This window comes from Mangifera indica, chromosome 7 (assembly GCF_011075055.1).
Source record: "Mangifera indica cultivar Alphonso chromosome 7, CATAS_Mindica_2.1, whole genome shotgun sequence".
In the NCBI taxonomy this organism is placed as follows: domain Eukaryota; kingdom Viridiplantae; phylum Streptophyta; class Magnoliopsida; order Sapindales; family Anacardiaceae; genus Mangifera; species Mangifera indica.
In genome coordinates, this window is record NC_058143.1 from 16,312,414 (window position 1) to 16,333,835 (window position 21,422).

Genomic DNA, 21,422 nt, shown 5'->3' on the forward strand with positions numbered 1-21,422 from the left:
GTTTTGAGTTCTAAAAGAGTGAGGTGTACTCTTGAGTCTTCTAGGCATTGGTAGTGAGAGAAAGTGAATTCCAAAGAGTTTAAAATTTTAATTGCACCTTAGAAACTATGTGTAAAGAGAAGGAAAGATTTATTAGGGTTTGAAAACCAAGAGCTTGTGGAATATGCTAAAAATTTTATATATATACAAGATGAATTGTAATTAGGGTTAATGTAATGCAATGCAATAATAAAAGTCTCTTCTACAAAATTTCTCGAGAACCCCATCAAGCTGGAAAACTTAGAATCTAACAGTAAACATAACTATTGATCCAAGTAAGTTAAGAATTTGATCTCAATATGTCGTTAGAGCAGACTTGAACCAATTTTCTTTTATATGTGAAATCTCGTCTTTTATCACTCAAACTATCCCTTGAAGGCTTTCTGATGTCTTTTCTTATTTTAAATTAAAGTTGGATTTTCACTCGGAAATATGGGGTGAGGAAAGTACTTCCCATGCAAGGGTGCTACATTCCATCTTACTGAAATGATCATGACAACACATAATTTACTAGAGTACAATGCTTAACTCCTTCTATTTATATAAACTATCAAACTTATTTTTCATTTTAGAGTATATTATCTCTATCAATAAAATTATCATTCTGGATGAAACTAAGAATGTCTTTAAAATTGAATGTTAAATTTTGGTGGACAAAATTTTAATATAGTCTGCCAAAATTATAATTCTAAGACAAAAATAAAATTATTCCCAAATATTTTGTTCCTAAAATTGACTACTAACCATTAGTGGACGAAATTAAAAATTTTTATCCCCTAAAAGTATTATTCTGGGGCTAAATTGAAATTGTCTGGAAGTAAAAAATACATATGAATTATTAAAGCCCCCAGTAATACTGACATGTGTTACAACATATATAATTGTAGGGTTTAGCGCAAAGTATCCCTCTAAGAACGGTTAACAACCAACTGCAAGGAGATATTATAGTTTAAGATTAGCATAGATCCTAGTATAACACAAGTTCATTTTTCTTTCTCCATTCATTTTAGTCGCTTTCATTATTTTTCAAAGTTGGGTACTTTAAAAGATTCCTTGTTTATAGCATTTTTTCACATTTTTGGATGGAATGTGTAAAGCATGCATGATTTAATAATGTGTTAGATGTACATATAAATAGACCAGCCATGTACGAGGAAGAACACCAAATTAAACTCAAGAGTCAAGAGTAAGAATAATTAGATACATCGAAGGCAAAATGATTTCGGTGGAGGAAATTCGAAAGGCTCAACGTGCTCAAGGTACAGCCACAATCTTGGCAATTGGAACAGCAAATCCTCCACATTACTTTGAACAAAGCAAATTTCCCGATACTTATTTCCGCATGACCCATGATGACCACATGATCGAACTTAAAAAGAAAATGCAACGCATGTGTAAGAATACATCAACTTACTCTTTACTTTTATTAGTCTTTCTTTTTCTATTTATATTGCTCTTTTACTGTCATTTCTTTATTTATTGTTTCTACTACTTTGCTATTAGCTAACTTTAATCTGTTGCATATTCTTGTTTTCTTTGAAATATTAAGAGAATTCTAAGACTTATTTGACACAGTGTACAAAAATAAATTAAGATTATGTTATATATTAAGATTCAAAGATATGTTTGTCCTCTTCCATAAAAAGAATTCTTTGATAAAAAGGTGAAAAGGAGTCTAGCTCTCTTTAGTTTTTTTTTTTTTTAATTTGATAATTATAAAAATAAAAAAAACATTTGTTTTGTTGATCTGAAAATTTTGTAACATTACATTGAAGGGTTGTTATATAACATTGGTAGAATATATCTCTTACACAGGCGTGCATGCGCACATACACACACATATATATAACAGAATAACCAAGTTACATTCAATAATTTCAGGTGATAAAACTATGATAAGAAAGCGACACATGTATGTCAATGAAGAGTTTGTAGAAGAAAACCCAATTATACGTGAACATAATGCGCCTTCATTGGATATTAGACAAGATATATCAGCTGTATTAATATCACAGTTAGGCAAAGAAGCTGCTGAGAAGGCCATTACAGAATGGGGTCAACCAAAGTCCAAAATCACTCACTTAATTTGTTGTACCACTATGTCTGCATTCTTGCCAGGGATTGATTACCGAATTCTCAAGCTCTTGGACCTTGATCTATCTGTTAAGCGATTGATGTTATATCAACAAGGTTGTAATGGGGGTGGCACTGTATTACGAATGGCCAAGGACCTAGTTGAGAACAATAAAGGTGCACGTGTCTTGATTGTGGTCTCCGAGGTAACCTTGATTGGCTTGCGTGGCTTTAGTGAAACTGACATAGATGTACTTGTGAGCCATTCCTTATTTGGTGATGGGGCAGCTGCTCTTGTAGTTGGTGCAGATCCAATCTCTGGTGTTGAGAAACCTATCTTCGAATTGATTTCTACATCCCCAACAATAGTGCCTGATAGCCCTGGGGCTATTACTGGAAGTATTCGTGAAAGTGGACTAATCATTCATATTGGGAAAGAAGTTCCAGGACTTGTTGCAAGCCACATCGAGAAAAAGTTGGTTGATTTATTCCAACCTTTGGGTATCTCTGATTGGAACTCAATATTTTGGGCTGTACACCCTGGTGGGCCTGCAATTTTGGATCAAATTGAGGCCACACTAGGACTTAAGCATGAAAAGCTGCTTGCAACAAGACATGTGCTCGCGGAGTATGGTAATATGTCAAGTGTAACTGTCTTGTTCGCTTTAGATGAGATAAGGAAAAGGTCAATTGAAAATGGGCTTAAAACCACCGGAGATGGGTTGGAATGGGGAGTACTTTTTGGATTTGGTCCTGGGCTTACAATTGAAAGTTTGGTTCTCCACAGTTGCGATGTATGAGCCTTAATAGCTCCACTAAAGCTGGATATCATTAAAGATTAAGCCTTGGATAACCTACAAAGTTAAGACTGTTTAATGTTTCTACGTTTTCATATGTTGGGTCTATTGATCTTAAAGTTTATTGTGTGTGTGAGTGAGAGTGTGTGAAAGTAATAATATTCCGAAATCAAATTGTACTCCTGAATTTTAATTAATAAAATTATCTTATATTTCATAAAGAAGAAATTTATTTCATTAGTTCTCATATGCTCTATTGTAATGCCACATTTCTTCACAAGTTTTTTCACTGTCATTTACCTAATTACCATGTGCTTAAAGCATGTGATACATTTATTGTTCGTGGAGAAAAATACTAGAAAAATATTATCAGAATATAATTAAATAGGTTTAGTAATGTAATCTATAATACACGTTTCAGTGTATGCATTTGTGTACATATCATCTATATATCTATTTATATACTCAAAAATAGGTTACATAGTTTTATCGAAGGAAAAGAGAATGTAATTCTATTACTTTAAATTATCGCTTCACAGGTTCACTTGACTTTTAAGAAAGGTTTAGTTCAGAAATATTTAATTCATTCTCTAGAGATCTAGTTCTCTTAATTTATACTATTCTCTGGAATTAACATAATTTCTCTTATTTCATGTCTACATTATTTTGTTCCAAAGAAATTCAATTCTATAAAAAGTTTCACATTTACAAGGTCATTGAAGGATCAAGACACATTCAAACTTCAATAGCTGAAATGATCTCTATTCTTAGCTTACCCATTATGTTTTTCTCTCAAAGTTTCTAAACCAAATATTAAAAAAAAATGGAAAATTTGGTAGTTGCCATTTGCCAACATAGACTAGATTCTTATAATGTTAGGAAAACCGAAAAATAAAACTATGTTTGTTATAATAAATAATAAATTGAGAGATTTTAAATTAAAGATAAAATAATATTCAATCATATGATAACTCATAAGTATCTGTATCTAAATTGTTATCCATTATAAGTGTACATAATATTACTCAAAACCTAAATACAGACGAAGTTATCAAAAAATCTGAATAAAATCTTGATCACAATATAAGATAATTTTATTGATTATGTCCAATGAGGATTTGAGATTTTGGCACAATATTCTTTATTAAAGTTGAAATATATTATAATTAAAAATTTTAAAATTAAAAAAAAAAACTATATGGAATGGAAAGTAAAACAATGATAGAAGCCTCTAAGCAACATTGACACTGTGAAGGACTATGGTTTCGATAGTAACTCCTGGACCAAATCCAAAAAGCACTCCCCATTCGAATCCTTCTCCTGTGGTTTTGAGTCCATCTTTAACTGATTTTTTTCTCAGTTCATCTAAAATAAATAGTACAGTTGCACTTGACATGTTACCATACTCAGCAAGAACTTGTCTAGTTGCACGTAATTTATTTGGTTGAAGACCTAACTCGGCCTGGATTTGGTCCAAAATTGCTGGCCCACCAGGATGTGCAGCCCAAAAGATTGAATTCCAATCAGTAATACCTAGTGGTTTAAATGCCTCGACCAACCTCTTCTGAAGGTTACCAGCGATAAGTTTAGGAACTTCCTTCCCAATATGCATTAAAAGTCCACTCTCGCGAACAGTTCCAGTAATAGCCTCAGGACTATCAGGCACTAATGTTGGGGCTGTAGAAATTAGTTCAAAGATGGGTTTTTCAACATTAGGCACTGGATCTGCACCAACTATGAGGGCAGCTGAACCATCAGCAAACAAAGAATGACTCACTAGATTATCAATATCATCCTCACTAGGGCCATGCATGCCAACAAAGATTACCTCAGTGTTCACAATGAGAACACGTGCACCTTTATTATTCTCAGCAAGGTCTTTGGCCATGCGAAGTACAATAGCACCTCCATGACAACCTTGTTGATACAACATGAGTCGCTTAACAGATAAATTAAGGCCTAATAGCTTGACAATTCTATAATCAACCCCAGGAATGAATGCACCCATAGTGGTGCAACAAATTAAGTGAGAGATTTTCGACCTGCATTGGCCCCATTCCTCAATTGCCTTGTTTGCAGCTTCCTTGCCCAACTCTGGTATTAGTATAGCTGCTTTATCTTGTCTTGCATCCAATGATGGCGCCCTATATTCACGCAAATATGGGTTTTCTTTCACAAACTCATTTGTTACGTACATATGCCGTTTTCTTATCGTAGATCTATCACCTGAAATAATTGGATACATTTAGTTATATCATTCTTTTTTTCTTCAATATAATTTCAATAACATCCACAATTTCATTCTAAACTGGATAAGAATACATGATACATTTTATTTCATTTTTTATTAAGTAACTTAGGGGTTGTTTGATTTCCAGTTAATAAAGATTACTTTAATAATTTATTTTTTATTACTCACGTTACCCTGTTTAATTTGTTAGTAATAAAATATTATAGTAATATTTTATTATCAAATTATTTATACGTACCAAATTTATCAGAAAAATATGTTTTGATTTCGTTGCTACAAATATGTTATTATCATTAATAATAATAAACAAACTCCCGTTCGAACTATTTAAGAAATCTATAGCAATATTTTACAAACGATACCAAATATAGAAACTCATAAAGTAATTAGCAGATATATAGTATATATATCAATAAATATATATATACAAATAATAAGTATAAATTTAAATATAAATAATAACATATCATTATATAATTAAATTTTATTTTACCCTTAATTTAAAATTATTTAATTACGTAATAATATGCCATTATTTGTGCCTATTGTCAGTGGATGCAGTGCTACTCTTCCTCTATTATTATAAGCAGCTAAAAATAAAAGAGATAGAAGCATTTCTTACATATGCGCTGCATTTTCATTTTAAGTTCTGTCATGTGCTGGCTATCGGTCATATTGAAATAAATTTCTGGAAATTTGCTTTGATCATGATAAGTCGGAGGATTGGCTGTTCCAATTGCCAGGATTGAGGCAGTGCCTTCAGCACGTTGAGCCTTGCGAATTTGATCCACGCCAAGCATACTTGCTCCCAGTAAACTATTATTTTTCTTGTGCTTGAGTTATAATATTTTTCTATAGGTAACCCCCAATATTTATATACAAATATTAAAACATCATGCACGTTTTACACGAGCACTTAAAAAAATGAAGAAAATTAAGTTTTAACTAAGGAAACTTCTGAAAAAATACATTGCTGGAAAATTAGTCATCCTTGACGGTTGGCTGTTAACAGTTTTTGAAGTCCTTGCTGCTGATGTCGCAAAATCGACAAAAACTTTGATGGGTTGGAAAAACTATGGAAAATTTAATTTAAATTTAAATAAACATGGAAAATATTTTGCTATCACAAATTTTCAATCTAATGTCTAATCTAATGTGTAATCAAACAAATTTGTACAATTAAAAGGATGGGTCTGAAAAGATAAGTGATGCTTCCTGCACCCCATCATTTATCTTATTAACCCCACAATAATAAAATGTATTTTGTGGCCTTTTAGAAACTGAGAAAAAGGGTTTCTTGCTTGCATGTTCTTTATCTACTGGCATTTATAGTAACTTTGCATTGAAGCTTGGGCAAAATAACTTAACCGATAATGACGATTATAATGTTAAGGATGGTTTGAATGATAAATGATCGTGATGTGATGGATGAGATTTTGGATTCGAACCCTTCAAAAGCATACAAAATTATATTTTTGATATTTGATTTGGATGAAATTCTTCATTACCAATATAATAATAATAAGGCCAAAAGACTTATTTTCACTCATTAAGTTTTAAAAAATTTAAATATTTATTATTTTATTAAAATTTATTATAAAGATTAAAAGTGAAAATGTCATTTAACTAAAAATATTAAAAAAATTAAAAACTTATCATATTTTTTTCATCCCTTAGTTTAAAATTCACGTTAATATTAAAAAGTATTAAACTATTTTCTTTTTTATAACAAAAGTCCAACTTTGTTTTTCTTTTTTTTTTTTCTAATGTGCCAAACTTTTTTATTTTTTTATTAAAAATATCATGTTTATATTTTATCGAACAAAAACAAATCTAATTATAAATAATTATCGAGACAAGTTTTAGTTGACATAAATAATTTTTTATTGATTGAAGTTTGTTTTTTTAATAAAATAAATGACTTTTTATATTTTTATTATTAACATGATCAAACTTAATAAATCTAAAAAAAATTAAAAAACTGAGAAAAAGAAGGAAATTAATGTTGAAGTATGATTAATTAGTGCAATTTGCCACTCTAAATTCTCAATTGCCACTGTTATTTTATTTAACATGTTTTTCTTTTCTTTTCATTTTATTACATTTTCCACCATGCTGGTATTGTTAGGTTTCGAACCTATAGAAAATTAATTTTTCATGAAAATTATGTTTCGATCTTTCTTATTTTTCTCGTATCAAAACAAAAAATAATCATATTATTAAAATTTAATAAAGTTTACATACACATAATACAAAATTAGATTCAACTTATGTATCATTAATTCTAGAATTAGATTCAATTTACATACTAATCTTATTTTTCTCGTATCAAAACAAAAAATAATTATATTAGTACAAATTTATAAAATTTACATACGCATGATACAAAATCAGATTCAATTTATGTATTATTCCATAATTAGATTCAATTTTTATATCTTTTTTTTTTTTCCTATCAAAACAAAAAATAATCATGTTAGTAAAAATTTATAAAGTTTACATACACATGATACAAAATTATATTAAATTTACGTATCGTTTTTAATTTTCTCGTGTCAAAACAAAAAATAATTATATTAGTAAAAAAATTATAAAGTTTATATGCACATAATACAAAATTAGATTCAATTTACATATCATTTTCGAATAAGATTCAATTTATGTATCAATCCAGTTAACGACGCTAAAGATTAACAACAATGACCAACTATCAATAATTTGATGGAAAAATTAAGTAAATTTATGTGTTATGTACATTCAATTTTAGAATAATATTATGTATATTCAATTTTATGTATCTAATTAAATATTCAATCATATAAAAACACATCATTTGGGTATCGATAGACATAGTTTTATCAATAATTTCATAATCATTATAAAGTGTGAAATCTTTAGATAAGTTGAGAATATTATAACATATTCTAACTTATTTATATATCCTAATTCTTTTACGATATAATCACTTTTATTATTATAATATTTTTCTATAGATCTTCCTTCCATTTTAAAATTATCTTTATGATAAATTTTCCTTACAAGAAAGTTGAAAATGATTTTTTTATTGCATAGTTATTAAAGTTGAATTATTTGAAAACAAAAAAAAATTATTATATTTTATATATTTATTAATCTTCAATTCTTCTCAAGTTTTTATGTTTTTTTTTAGTCAACTTTTTATAATAAATTTATCTGTATAAAGTAATTATATGGTGACAATTTGTAATTAATGCTATGATCATTTAATTTTTTATTTTAAAATCTGTTAATCGAACAACATCTCTGTTCGTATAAAAAAATTATAAAATCTATTTATAAATATAATATTATTTTTTATTTAATTACTTCAACAAGTTTTTCCTGTTTTCAAAACTTCTAGAAATTCAATTGAAATCAAGAATCAAAGTAGAGTTGAGTTGATGCTTCAAAAGGAGTTTAATGTTTGTGATATGATATCTCTCCTCACAACGTTGTCAAAACTTCTAGATATTCATTGAAATCAACAATGGTATAGTAAATGCTTAAAAAGGAGTTTAATGTTTGAGATATGATATTTCTGGCAAGAAAACTAAATAACTGATTAATTAAAAAATTATTTTAATAATTTACTTTTTATTAATGATATTATTTTATTTAATTTATCAAATAATAAACTATTTTAATAATTAATTACTTTTTTATCATAGATATTAAAAAATTATTAAAATAATATTAATTTAACTATAATTATATTTTTACTTATTACTTTTGTAATATAAAAAATATTTTATAATAATTATACTAAAAAAATTTATATAAAATATTGTTTTTGTATTTTTTTTATTATCTCTAATTAAATATAATAATTATTTATACCTATTAATTTTTATCAAATATAATAATAATAATAATTTATATTTAATAACTTTTTAAGTGATATATTTTTATATTTTTTATTAAAAAATTACCCAACCCGAATCATAAAAGTAACCCCATTGTAATAAAAAAATAGATGAAAGATGGTAGGCAAAAAGCATCACTCTTTCAAGAAAAGATGAGAGGCAAAAATTATGATGAGCCCACTCTAGTGTATAACAAATGTAGAAAAAATAAAAATAAAAAACCTCTCTAATATACACATGGGCACATATTATATTAAGATAAGAAGAAAAAAACCTCAGAAACCTTCATTTGAAGAAAACAGTCCAAAGTTAAAAATATTAGTTTCAGATACACTAGACACACCCTTTTTCTGCTTGCTTCATTTTACATTGGTCTTTGAATGCCTCAAATTTATGTAAACTTTCAACTAAAATTCTCTAACCCGATAAATAATAGTAGTGTCTCTAGAAAGTAAGCACATTAAAATCCATGAATCTGAAAACTACACTGAAGAACAAATATTGAACATAGCAAAACTTGCAACCTAAGCTTTTAAATAGGGAGAGATGACTAAATTTTGAGCCGCTGTAGCACTCTATAGTCCTCCAGAAATGTGCCGTCTCCGCTACTCGTCCGTCACACATCCATTTGAAGCTGATTGCACGTTCTTGATGTACTGGCGATGAATATGTGAGATCATTTAGTAAAGGGTTTAGTATGGGCAAAAGATGGTATAGGGTGTACTTTAGCATACCTTGTACAGAACTCCCCGGTTAAACTTGTATGGAGGAGGAGTCCATTTTCTTCTTCGATCTTCCATTTCCTCGTCTGTTATGTTAACATCTATACTTCGCCTCTCAACATCAATGGTGATGACATCTCCATTTTGGATCAGACCAATAGGACCACCCTCCTGGAATAAATTAGAAGTTCAGTCTCAATAATAGTAAAAACTGTAGTATAAACGAAGGGAAGGAAATTTTTCCTTAAAAACACTTCATGTAGGAGGCAAGACACAAAATAATGAATGGTTTCTTTATTTGTAATGGCCTTTTTTTATCTTTTCCCCTAAAGGGAACCTAATAGTGAAACAGGCAATTTTCTCTTTTTCCCTCGCTTTTCCTTTTAGTCATTGTCTTTCCATATCTTAGGATTGAATAATCTTAGTTATTTTTAACTTCCATTTCATTGTTTAATTGGAATTTAAACAATTTCGAATAAATTTTTTTTTGCGTTTTGTATGCGGTTCATGGTTTTTTTCACAGAAGATAACAATTGAAGCAAAACAAAGACTGATCAAAACTTGTTCTGAGTGAGAACCTCGAGGGAAACATATAAAGAATATAGAAACAGAGAGAACAAAACAAGGATGGATTACAAAAAACAGCAAGAAAAAGGGGATAACCTGGAAGAATTAAACAAGAAAGAAATAATCGATAGGGAGAGAACTTTGGATCATGATTAATTCATAACCTTAGTGTATCTACGATGGTAGAAACCTTTGTTTACAGGCTTACAAAACTATAATCCTAATCACTTGCACAATCAATTGCCCTCAATCATTTTCACTAAGCAATATCTGATTTTGTCTGAGATGAATGCAAAAGCAACCCTTGACATTCCCAAGCAGCATCAAAGAGGGAAAGGAAAAATGCAATGTAAGCAATAACATGCAAGCCAAATATAAATATATATATATATATATATATATATATATATATGCACAAGGAGTGCTAGGAACACTCACTCTTACAATCTCTTTCTCACTCTCTCACTCACCATGTAACATGTGTACAAGAGGCAAAAATTGATTAAAAAGGATCACTTTTGTCTTCATTTCCTTTGTCTTGAACACGTAAGAGTCAGAAACAGTGTGAAAAAGCGAGTGTTATTAGCACTCCTTATATATGCATGTATGAAAAGTTAATGTACCTGTGCTTCGGGGCAAATGTGACCAACAACAAATCCATGTGAACCGCCAGAAAACCTACCATCGGTCAACAATGCAACCTCCTGCAATGTATAGTGACAATATCCAAATGAAACTTGAAGTCAAAGTAGAAAAATATTTGGTTCATCAACCAGGTGAACACTACTCGAAAGCAAATGATTGATGGTCAAAGAAGAAGTGTAATTGGCTCAAAGGTACCGCATAGAAGAAAGTGACTTTTAATTCGTCATTTTACAATTGGGAAAGAGCATCAAATCTAACAATCAAGTGAATCCAAGCATAGATCTGAAGTAAAAAAACCTTTCCAAGACCTGCTCCCATTATTGCACTTGTTGGTGTCAACATTTCAGGCATTCCTGGTCCTCCCTTAGGCCCTTCTCCTCTTATGACTACCACTTTGCCCTGGTATATGACAAATGAAAGGAAAAAACAGATCATCCAAAACCACTATGATATAGTCAGAAGAAGAAACTCTATGAGGTTTTGGAAGAAAAGATGACGTTTTATAGGATTTCAGATAATCCCAAGCCCAAAAAAAAAAAAAAACACACTAAAAGTGACCTTTTCAAACTGAAAAGAGATTTCTACCTCACTCATAAAGGAGTTCAGAAGTCTGTCTTACAAAACCAAGAACACTTTTCATTTTTTCCCCCAAATACTAAGTAATTTTAGTTTAGAAAACTTGAGCATACCTTGAAACTCATAGGATCCTCAGAGATGGCGGCAATCATAGATTCCTCTCCTTCAAAGATAAGGGCAGGACCTGAAAAGAAAGTTCTTTTAAAATTATCTTACGGCTATGAAAATATTAACTAAACAATCTACCAGGAAACGGGACTAAAAATTATTTGTAAGCAAGAACAGAAAATAACACCAGAGAAGAATAGCCCTTCTTTTCCAGTAATTTTTGCAACAGAACCCTGTGGGGCAACATTTCCATATAATATTTGGAGGTGGCCTGTTTTCTTGATGGGGTTTGACAGTGGTCTTATTATGTCCTGAAAACAAAAACAATGTAGAGTCATTTCACCAGTCATTACATCACAGAAAGTAACATAAACAATCAATTAAATTCTTATTAAAATGAAATGCTTCCAACCTGCCCCTCTGTCAAGTGAGGAAAATTCACCGCATTTTCAGCCAAAGTCTTACCAGTTACTAGAGTAGGGAATTTCTAGTGTTAGTATAATATAACATTAACATAAACAAATAAACAAATGAATGCAAAGACTTCTCGTAAAATCCATGTTACAAACCAGTAATACAATCTCCCTCTAAAAACCCTTGCTCCAAAAGATACCGGATGATTGCCGGTGTTCCTCCAATCTGAAAAAAAACAACATTCACTTGAACTCATAAAGAAAAAGGAATATTGAACATATCAACCAATCAAGGTATTAAGTGACCGGACAGAAAAGTGCAAAGGATACATGCAATCAACCCCAACTAGTTTCAGATTGACTTTTTGAGGCATAAGGAATGCCAAAAAACACCATGCAATGCAAAGCTTGGTATTATATGGAAGAAACAAAATATTACGATCAATATGTTCCCCTAAAATGTATACCTTATGTACGTCCTCCATGACATATTTACCGCTGGGCTTTAGATCTGCAAGAAATGGAACCTCATCACTGACCTTCTGAAAATCATCAAGAGTTAATTCCAGACCAACAGACCTGCCATGATTCTTGACTGAGTTATACACATAAGATGAAAACTATTGGTATACAGGGAGAAACTGGCACAAAACTCTCCTTACCTTGCAATTGCAATTAAGTGTAGCACAGCATTGGTAGATCCGCCTAGTGCCATGACAATAACCATTGCATTACGTAGCGATTTTCGAGTGATAATGTCTCGTGGTTTCAAGTCCATTTTCAATAATTCAAGAAGATATTTTCCAGCTAGGCGACATTCATCTAGCTTCAAAGGGTCTTCAGCAGGTATGGAAGAACTGTAAAAAATGAACAACAAAATTTCAAGACAAGGGAAGGGAGAATGGCCTAAAATCACTGATCAGAAAAGACCTGTAAATGGATAATTCTACCTATAAGGAAGAGACATTCCCATAGCTTCAATCGCAGATGCCATGGTATTAGCTGTATACATTCCACCACAAGCTCCTGCACCAGGGCATGAATTAAGGAGTACATTCCTTCTCTGCTCATCACTTATGGATCCACTAACATACTCTCCATAAACCTGGAACAATATTCCCATCATGACAATGATGATGAATTGAGAAAATTGTCAAAAGAAATTTTCCGCATAAACAAATCAGACATTAAGGCAGGTTAATTATGCTCCTATGAATCTCGAAAAGGCATCACAAAAAGTAGTAATTAGGTTGATAGCAATCCCTTGTAGTATTTTTATAGTCTCATAAAGTATACAGAGCTATTCAACTCTTCCTATAAAAACCAATGGTCCCACCTAAAAGCCACTGTCCATCTGCTAGAAGCAATATCATGGGCAGTTTAAAAATTGTCCTACTTGTCTAGAATTTTTTCATGAAACAGTTGCCGTAATATACTGTTCAACCAGTCCAAGATGTGTACCAGTGCATAAGAACTTTTCACCATAATCTTAATACCCGAAATTCATGACAGATAAATCACCACATCCAAATTAATTTCCTCTTTTGCCCTGGCATAAATATAGTATTGCAAGATTCACAAAGAAATTTTACATGATCAGCTGGGTTCCAACTATATATACTATTTAAAAAATTCAATGCACGATCTCAGCAGAAGTATATAAACAGCTATTCTTTCCATATGTTTGAACACATAAATTAACCAAGACCAATTTAGGTCAAAGGACATTATTTATACATTTTTACACAAACAAGAGGTCTAAGAATTGTCAAAGAATTAAAGATTCACATAGCTGGGTAAGGCTAAAAAATCTTGACTTCTTGACTTAATCTATATCATAGATATGTACAGTTGTACTTCACACTTTAATTTAGAGCCAAATCCAATATGCATTCCAAATTTCCAATTAGAATAATGCCCATTGCATAATAATTCAATGTTCAAACAGCATGCTATCTATGAACATCTAAATTTAGCATTTCCATATCATGTGAGTCTTGCATGTCATAGAGGAAACAAAAATGGTAGAAAAAAGAAAAGAAATATCAAATATCCATAGAAATAGAAAAGAATCTAAAATGTAAATGCATTCAAAATACTGCCAAGACATATTTAGAAAACAAAATTATACCAAAACAAAAAGTTCTAGCATACCTGGAAAGCTGATATTATATCATATGTATGGCCTTGAAAATGACCAGGCTGCAAAGATATAACATAAAAACCATTTATTATGTGCATACTAAATTTGTTTTACTTTGTGATCTTCTAAAATAAGTAACACCAAAAATAGATAGCACACATCAAATGAAAAATGGAAATCTATGATATAGCATAGAAATAAGTGAGATGTCCTAATACCAACATTAGGTGTTGGACATGGCAACTCTAAAAAATCTGGAGACACTAGCAGAACTACATGTGTGTATATCTCTACATATATGTTAAGCACATATATAAGATTTACAAACATTGTAGTAGAAGAACCATAAATTATAAAGTAGAAATCGAAGGCTAGCAAGTATGTGAAATCCATAATGGAGTTTGTTAAAAAACATTATAGTTAACACTTTTTATGCAAACAAAAAGTGCAATCTCTTAGAAATTTCTAATAACTCATAGATTGCATCCCATAGAATGGTTGAGTATATGATATATGACTGACAAATGAGATCATTAATTAATATAAAATGAGATGGCAAAACAATTCCTTTCAAATGATCTATCAATTCAAGATTTTAATATTATCTGCCTCCAGCCAAGATGTTGGATCAATTCACCACAACTTGGCAAAAGATGTTCACAAGAGCCCAAATCAAAAAATTTTTTGGGACAAATTTGAGAGAGGCAGGAAGAGAAGAAAGATGGAGAAAGACAAAAGAATGCCTAAAATGTCAGTTATCAGGAGTCAACAAATTGAGTCAACTCTTCTTTTTCTTTTTTTATTTTTCCTTGATAGGAAACAGAGTCTACTTGTATAGAAATTTAAGGCGAACTTTACCAGCAGCAAGAGGAAAATAAAATTAAAATGGTTGGAAAAAAATTTGTAGCTTCACTTTCACAATGACAAAGGATCAGACCATCCGTTCTCACCTTAGCAAGGGTTTGAACCTAAACTTAATGTATGACAACAAGATATTTTAATAATATCAACTACCATGTCATCTCACTAACAAATAAATTCAGCTTATCATGAACCAAATAGGACATTCTTTGTGGCTGAGAATCAATTAATCTTTTTTGGACTTCCACAAAAGAAATTCAAAAGTGAATTTGATAAACAATTAGGTAAGGCTATCAGCAGAGGAGTAAAAAGAAAGGAATATTCCAAAAAATAAATATAATGAAGGCAAGCCACAAAAAGGATTCCAAGCTCCTATTGTTTACTTCAAAATTCATGGTAAAGCAAAAGACTTCTAACTATGAGATAAATCTGAAATTATGTACTAATTGGTTCCCCTCAACTATAACTACCTATGGCTCTCACAAAGTAAAAATAGATCATGGTTTCCTCTCTCTACCAGCCAAGTTTCCTATCAAAAGAAAATAAGTGGGCAACAAGCAAAGTGCACTATCGAATAAGTGGGCAACAAGAATAAGTGGATACATATTCTTTTTCTATAAGCAAAATTCAAATCTTGGAGATTAACATAAGCAGAAGTACTATGAAAGGAATTGAAAAATAACTAGCTCAAACCTTTCATGCCAGAGAAAATCACCAAGGTTTCACAGCCCAAAAAAAAAATTAAATCATGGAATTTAACAAATCAATCATGAGATGACTAATTAAGTTTGTTACAAGGAAGATATTTCAAGAAGTGAACACAGGCCTCAAACCTTGATTGTTCCACCATAAACCATTATACCAGGTCGGTTGAGCCGCCCCATCGCCATAATTGTACCTGGCATCTACAAATTAATTGGCATTAGATTCAAGTTATTGCATTAATTATACTACAGAACATATTTGCAAATGACAAGCAAAGTCAATTCAGCGAAAAACTTAGAAAGACAATTGGCATTAGATTCAAGTTATTGCATTAATTATATTACAGAACATATTTGCAAATGACAAGCAAAGTCAATTCAGCGAAAAACTTAGAAAGACAATTGGCATTAGATTCAAGTTATTGCATTAATTATATTACAGAACATATTTGCAAATGACAAGCAAAGTCAATTCAGTGAAAAACTTAGAAAGAAAATTCAAACAAGAAACCAAAACACAAAGATAAGCAACAATCACTATGAAAGATATCATAGAAATAGAAAATTTTTGAGCTGCCATGACAAGGCAAAAGTTGGTTTGCCAAAATCAGTTCACAATTTGACAGGGGGAAAATAACAATTAAAAAGAATAATAATAATGCTGAGGAGAATGTTTTACACTAAGTTTCTGCAATCTCCATCATGCTGTTCAAAGTTACGGACAAAAAACGAAAGGATGCCTAATTTCTATGTCAACTTTCGTGACATAAACCTCAACCAACTTTCTTCTCCTGCCCCTACCCACCTCCACAACCCCCCTACCCCATCAATAAGGCCATAAAACAGAAAAGAACTCCAATTTCTTCACAAGAACAAGCATAAAACATAAACCACGGCACAGTGGCAGCAATCAATAATAAAATGTCAACTCTTACCCCCAGCCCCAAACCAAACACCATCACCCTAACAACAGAATAAAAAACAAAGGGAATTTACAGCTAAAACAACCCACAAAATCCCACTACTTCTCAGCATTCGTTCATCATTTTTCAGAAAGGCAGAATATGATGAAAAGACTTAACAAAAACAACAAATTTTAGCCAACCCATCTAAACCCATCATACAATCCAGAACTCAGACCTAATGCAAGATGAAAACAGTCAAAAGAGAAGAATTAATGACCTAAATTGAACTAACAAATAGTGCAGATATTATTATAATGTGGCCAAGTCCTATAAATTACAAACAACAAAGCGTGCTCAGAAGATTTAAAACTTAAATCGAAAAAATAAGATAATAATTTACAACTAAAACAACCCACATAATCCCACCAAGTCAAAAATTAAACACATGTCAGGCATATAAAATAAAATAAATGCAGATACGCTTCTTATAGTGACTGGAAAACAAATAACATACTGTATAATATATTATAAACATTAAACCAAATTACACTCTCCGGCACTTAAGCCGAACAAACACAAGACTACACATTTTAACGCAAACTTTCAAAAACACACCAAATGCAATGAGAGTATTACACATTTACTAACAAGAAAAACACCCAGAGCACACATCTTAACAAGAACTGACCACGTCAAGAACAGCAGAGAAGTCACAAATTTTTAAAAAATTGAAAGTAAAGCAATACACATTTTACTAATAAAAAAAGGAGACCGAGAAAAAAAATTGAAAAGACCAGCTTGAGAATGATTAAAAGGCTTACATTTTTGTCACAACCAGGAATGGAAATATTGCCATCATACCACTGAGCACTCATAACAGTCTCAATACTATCAGCAATCAAATCCCTACTTTGCAAGCTGAAACACATCCCTCTAGTCCCCATCGATATTGCATCACTAACACCAATTGTATTAAACCGAAACCCAACCATTCCCGCCTGTTCAACGCCTTGTTTCACAGCCTCAGACAGTCGCAAAAGGTGCATGTTACACGTGTTCCCCTCGTACCAAACGGACGAGATACCGATTTGGGGCTTATCCATGTCCGAATCCGAGAGACCCACCCCGTGCAGGACGGCTTGTGAGCCGCCCTGCGACTTGGGTTCGGTGATGCGGGCGCTGTACTTGTTGAGTTTCAGTGAGTTTGTTGAGGAGGTGGGTGGGGATGAGGGGTCGGTGGTAACCGTGGCGGCGGTTGTGTGAGCTGTAACGCGGAGGGATGTTGGGAGGAGGGAGAGATGATTGCTTTGAGTGCCATGAAGTGGGGAGAATATTGGGCTGAAAGCGGCGGCGCGTGAAGTTACAAGGGATGATTGCATGATTGCGGCGAAAGTCCAAGTGAAAGGAGGAGACAAGAAGTGAAAATGTTAGATAAAACGTGACGCCGACACGACTTTCTCAGGTGAGATGAGTGCAATTAACCCTAGATGATGATGACGTAGTATTACAGTACTATGGAGTGTTAAAATTATTTAACTATATATTCAAGGATATCAAAATTACGTAGTAAAAAAAAAATATATATATATATATATAATTATATTATTTATATTATATAATAATATATATTAAAAATGTATGCATATAATTATATTATTTGTATAGTTACTTGGTGTTTAGTATTTATAAAAGCTAAAAGAGTTATTCCCATCCAAAGTTTACACATTTTAAAAAATATACCTACGGGGTTTTATGAACTCAAATATTCATTTATGTGCTAATAAACTTAATTAAAACTATTAGTTATAAGAAATAAAATCATCATTTTATTACTGAACCATAAACCCCTTAATGCTTATAGCATTTTCCCTTGTTAGTGTGAAAAATTAATAATTTTTCTTAATATTAAGTTGTAAAAAATTCACTTTTCCCTTGGTTTTAGATTTCATACTTTTCAATTTTTTTCTTTTATAACCACCTTCCAAACTTTTGAAACTTTTTTCAACCCCCCCAATTTCTAAAGTTTCATCTCCGATGGCTCTAAGGAATCCAACCACCGAATCATTGACTTTGAATCGATTTTTCATTCAGACAACATCTGAAAGACACTTCATGTGGACAACAAAAACGTTGTCCTTTCGTCAGATTTTTAGACAACACTTCTTTCACCTAATCAAAGAAAACCATCATTTTATCGTCCTTTTGTCAGATTAGTTTTTCAAACCCTATAAGAAAAATAGTAATTTTTTAAAATTTAATCATAAAAAATTATTAATTTTTTAAATTATGAAAGAAAATGATATATACATTTAGCATTTTAGAGTTTATAGATGAAATGATGATTTTACCTTTACATTTAACTAAAAATTTAACAGTAATTTAAGGATGAGTGAGTTTTTAAGTTTTTGAAATACTACAGATAGAACTTTGATAATAGACTAAAACTTAGGTGGGAACAAGTCTTTTTCCCTTTATAATACTATTTATCCTTTTTCGTAAACATTGGTACAAATAATTTAAAATTAGGCCAAACGACTATTTCCCACCCAAGGTTTGATGTTTTCTCAAAAGTCCCCCCTTTAACTATGGAAACACCAAACACCCACTCATGGTCGGTTAGATTTAACCAAACCCTAACGGTGATAGAGGTAAAATAGTCATTTTTACTATAATATTAAAAATAAACTAAAATAGAATCTAATTTTGCCCCCCTAAACTTTAAAAACTAAAATTTTGCCCCAGCCTAAGTTTTAAAAAATTGTAGTTTTACCCTAGGGTTTGGTTTTGAAATCTCCGACGACCGTTCTGGCTCCATTACCGACGGCCTCTCCCTCCCGAAGCAGCCTCTCCTTCCGGCGAATGCTTTCCTCCCATTTGGAGGCTCGATCGGTGTCGGGGAAGACGAAGTTCTTCGTCTCCCAAGGCGTTTCCAACGCCGATCGAGCCTCCAAATAGGAGGAAAGCATTCGCCGGAAGGAGAGGCTGCTTCGGGAGGGAGAGACCGTCAGCAATAGAGCCGGAACGGTCGTCGGAGATTTCAAAACCAAACCCTAGGGTGAAACTACAATTTTTTAAAACTTAGGCTAGGGGAAAATTTTTAGTTTTTAAAGTTTAGGGGGGCAAAAAGAGATAAAATTTTCAGGCGTTAGGGTTTGGTTAAATTTAACCGGCCATGGATGGGTATTTGGTGTTTCCATAGTTAAAGAGAGGACTTTTGAGAAAACATCAAACCTTGGGTGGGAAATAGTTGTTTGGGCTTTAAAATTAATTATAAGTATTTAAGAATCATGTAGTATATTCGTTTAAGAATAACATTTGAAAATTAAAAATTGGTTTGATATTTATATTTGAATTATAATTTATTAAATTTCATATTCAATGCAAGTATTTAATAACTTTTATCATGATAAAAGTAGAACTTAAATTAATGCATACATAGATTATGATCAAAATAAATTAACATGAAAGTTTATGTAGACAATTATTTTGAAAAAAATTATTTTAGATAATGCCATTTGGGGCATTGTCTTAAAAAATAGCACAATTCTAAGGTAAAATTAAAAATTGTCGATAATTTAGGGACTTACACAAAATTAATTTATTTTTGGGCGTTAAAGATATCACCAAAACTCTAATTTAATACCAAAATTTGTCTCCACTTCTTCTATTTTAGCCCTAACTTTATGTCAACAAAATAGTGTTACAATCGCACCCTTTAAGCTTTGAAATTTTACATTCACCCTCTTACTCAAATTCTAGCATTATGATCTCGATTTTAAATAAGTAAGTCAGTTATATTGAGGTATATATACGAACATTAACTTAGTTTAAATTCAGTTCAAGTTTAACTATAACACTAAACCAAACTTGAGTTAAACTCAGTATTGTAATTAAGTTAAGATTGATTAAAATAATAATATTTTAATATATATTAATAAAAATATTATTATTTTAACTTATTCAAATTGAGTTTTTACATGCTCATAAGCTTTGCGAATCGAACACTCCTAAGATCAATGATATAAAACCTTTAAACTTGAACTCAAATTCATCTAAGTTAAATTCATTTCAAGCTTATTCAAGTTGAGTTATCAAATGAACTTACACCAATTTGACTCGAATCTAACTCTAAGTTTATTGTGCATATTTTCAAATGTTGAAAATGAGTTTTAAACTTGTTTATTTATGATTAATTTTGTCATAGTTTAATATGTTAGTCATATCCGAATAATTCTTAAAAATTTAGTCAATTTAAGAACTTTTTAATTGTATCATTTTAATTAATTATCCTAAATTAAAATAATATCTTTAATCATTTTCTAATTTTATATTTAAATAATATTTTTGAAAAAAAAATTCAGAACTCATTTTTACCACACAATTTTCTAATATACCTTATATAAAAACGATTAATTATAATTTAAATTCATGGAAAACATTAGCAGAATAAACCTAGAAAACCTTGAATTTAGTGTATATAGTTATCGATATCTTATGGTACATAATATATATCATACAATATAATATAGATGAAAAACGATCCATATCATAAAATATATTATTATTAATATGATACAATAAACATATTATATGATATAATATATATTATTTATATGAATTAATATACTTTTTACAGAAAGTGATAATATAGTTCAATATATATAATAAATTTTAAATTTTTAAAGATGTTTGTGATATTTATCAAAATAATGATGTGTTAATTATATACTTTTTAAA

The 21,422-nt window shown here is 30.8% G+C and overlaps 3 protein-coding genes across 3 annotated transcripts; 1 reads left to right on the forward strand and 2 right to left on the reverse strand.

Moving 5' to 3' along the window:
* Positions 1-1,224: 1,224 nt before the first annotated feature.
* LOC123221040 (chalcone synthase 1-like) lies at positions 1,225-3,115 on the forward strand. Its single transcript, XM_044643707.1, has 2 exons — positions 1,225-1,433; positions 1,921-3,115. Exons 1-2 carry the CDS (start codon positions 1,256-1,258, stop codon positions 2,910-2,912), a joined length of 1,170 nt encoding a protein of 389 aa, XP_044499642.1. The 5' UTR covers positions 1,225-1,255; the 3' UTR covers positions 2,913-3,115.
* Positions 3,116-3,981: 866 nt separating this feature from the next.
* LOC123221037 (chalcone synthase-like) lies at positions 3,982-5,998 on the reverse strand. Its single transcript, XM_044643703.1, has 2 exons — positions 5,783-5,998; positions 3,982-5,135 (listed from the first exon to the last, which is right to left on the reverse strand). The coding sequence occupies exons 1-2, from the start codon at positions 5,958-5,960 to the stop codon at positions 4,141-4,143; spliced, it is 1,173 nt and encodes a 390-aa protein (XP_044499638.1). The 5' UTR covers positions 5,961-5,998; the 3' UTR covers positions 3,982-4,140.
* Positions 5,999-9,294: 3,296 nt separating this feature from the next.
* LOC123221308 (dihydroxy-acid dehydratase, chloroplastic) lies at positions 9,295-18,186 on the reverse strand. The gene is made up of 14 exons (XM_044644117.1): positions 17,507-18,186; positions 15,910-15,981; positions 14,227-14,274; positions 13,023-13,177; positions 12,735-12,929; positions 12,540-12,651; positions 12,229-12,298; positions 12,072-12,130; positions 11,847-11,970; positions 11,665-11,735; positions 11,273-11,374; positions 10,954-11,034; positions 9,776-9,934; positions 9,295-9,697 (listed from the first exon to the last, which is right to left on the reverse strand). Exons 1-14 carry the CDS (start codon positions 18,062-18,064, stop codon positions 9,647-9,649), a joined length of 1,857 nt encoding a protein of 618 aa, XP_044500052.1. The 5' UTR covers positions 18,065-18,186; the 3' UTR covers positions 9,295-9,646.
* Between the last annotated feature and the right edge of the window lie 3,236 nt (positions 18,187-21,422).

Excerpts from the sequence above, each read along its gene's own strand:
- LOC123221040 (XM_044643707.1), top strand. The coding sequence starts at position 1,256 with ATGATTTCGGTGGAGGAAATTCGAAAGGCTCAACGTGCTCAAGGTACA. Across the intron at positions 1,434-1,920 it reads AAAGAAAATGCAACGCATGT|GTGATAAAACTATGATAAGA; the intron begins GTAAGAATACAT and ends CAATAATTTCAG.
- LOC123221037 (XM_044643703.1), bottom strand. The coding sequence starts at position 5,960 with ATGCTTGGCGTGGATCAAATTCGCAAGGCTCAACGTGCTGAAGGCACT. Across the intron at positions 5,136-5,782 it reads AATGAAAATGCAGCGCATAT|GTGATAGATCTACGATAAGA; the intron begins GTAAGAAATGCT and ends CAATTATTTCAG.
- LOC123221308 (XM_044644117.1), bottom strand. The coding sequence starts at position 18,064 with ATGCAATCATCCCTTGTAACTTCACGCGCCGCCGCTTTCAGCCCAATA. Across the intron at positions 14,275-15,909 it reads TTTATGGTGGAACAATCAAG|CCTGGTCATTTTCAAGGCCA; the intron begins GTTTGAGGCCTG and ends ATATCTTTGCAG. Across the intron at positions 11,035-11,272 it reads TGGGAGCAGGTCTTGGAAAG|GAGGTTGCATTGTTGACCGA; the intron begins GTTTTTTTACTT and ends TATACATTGCAG.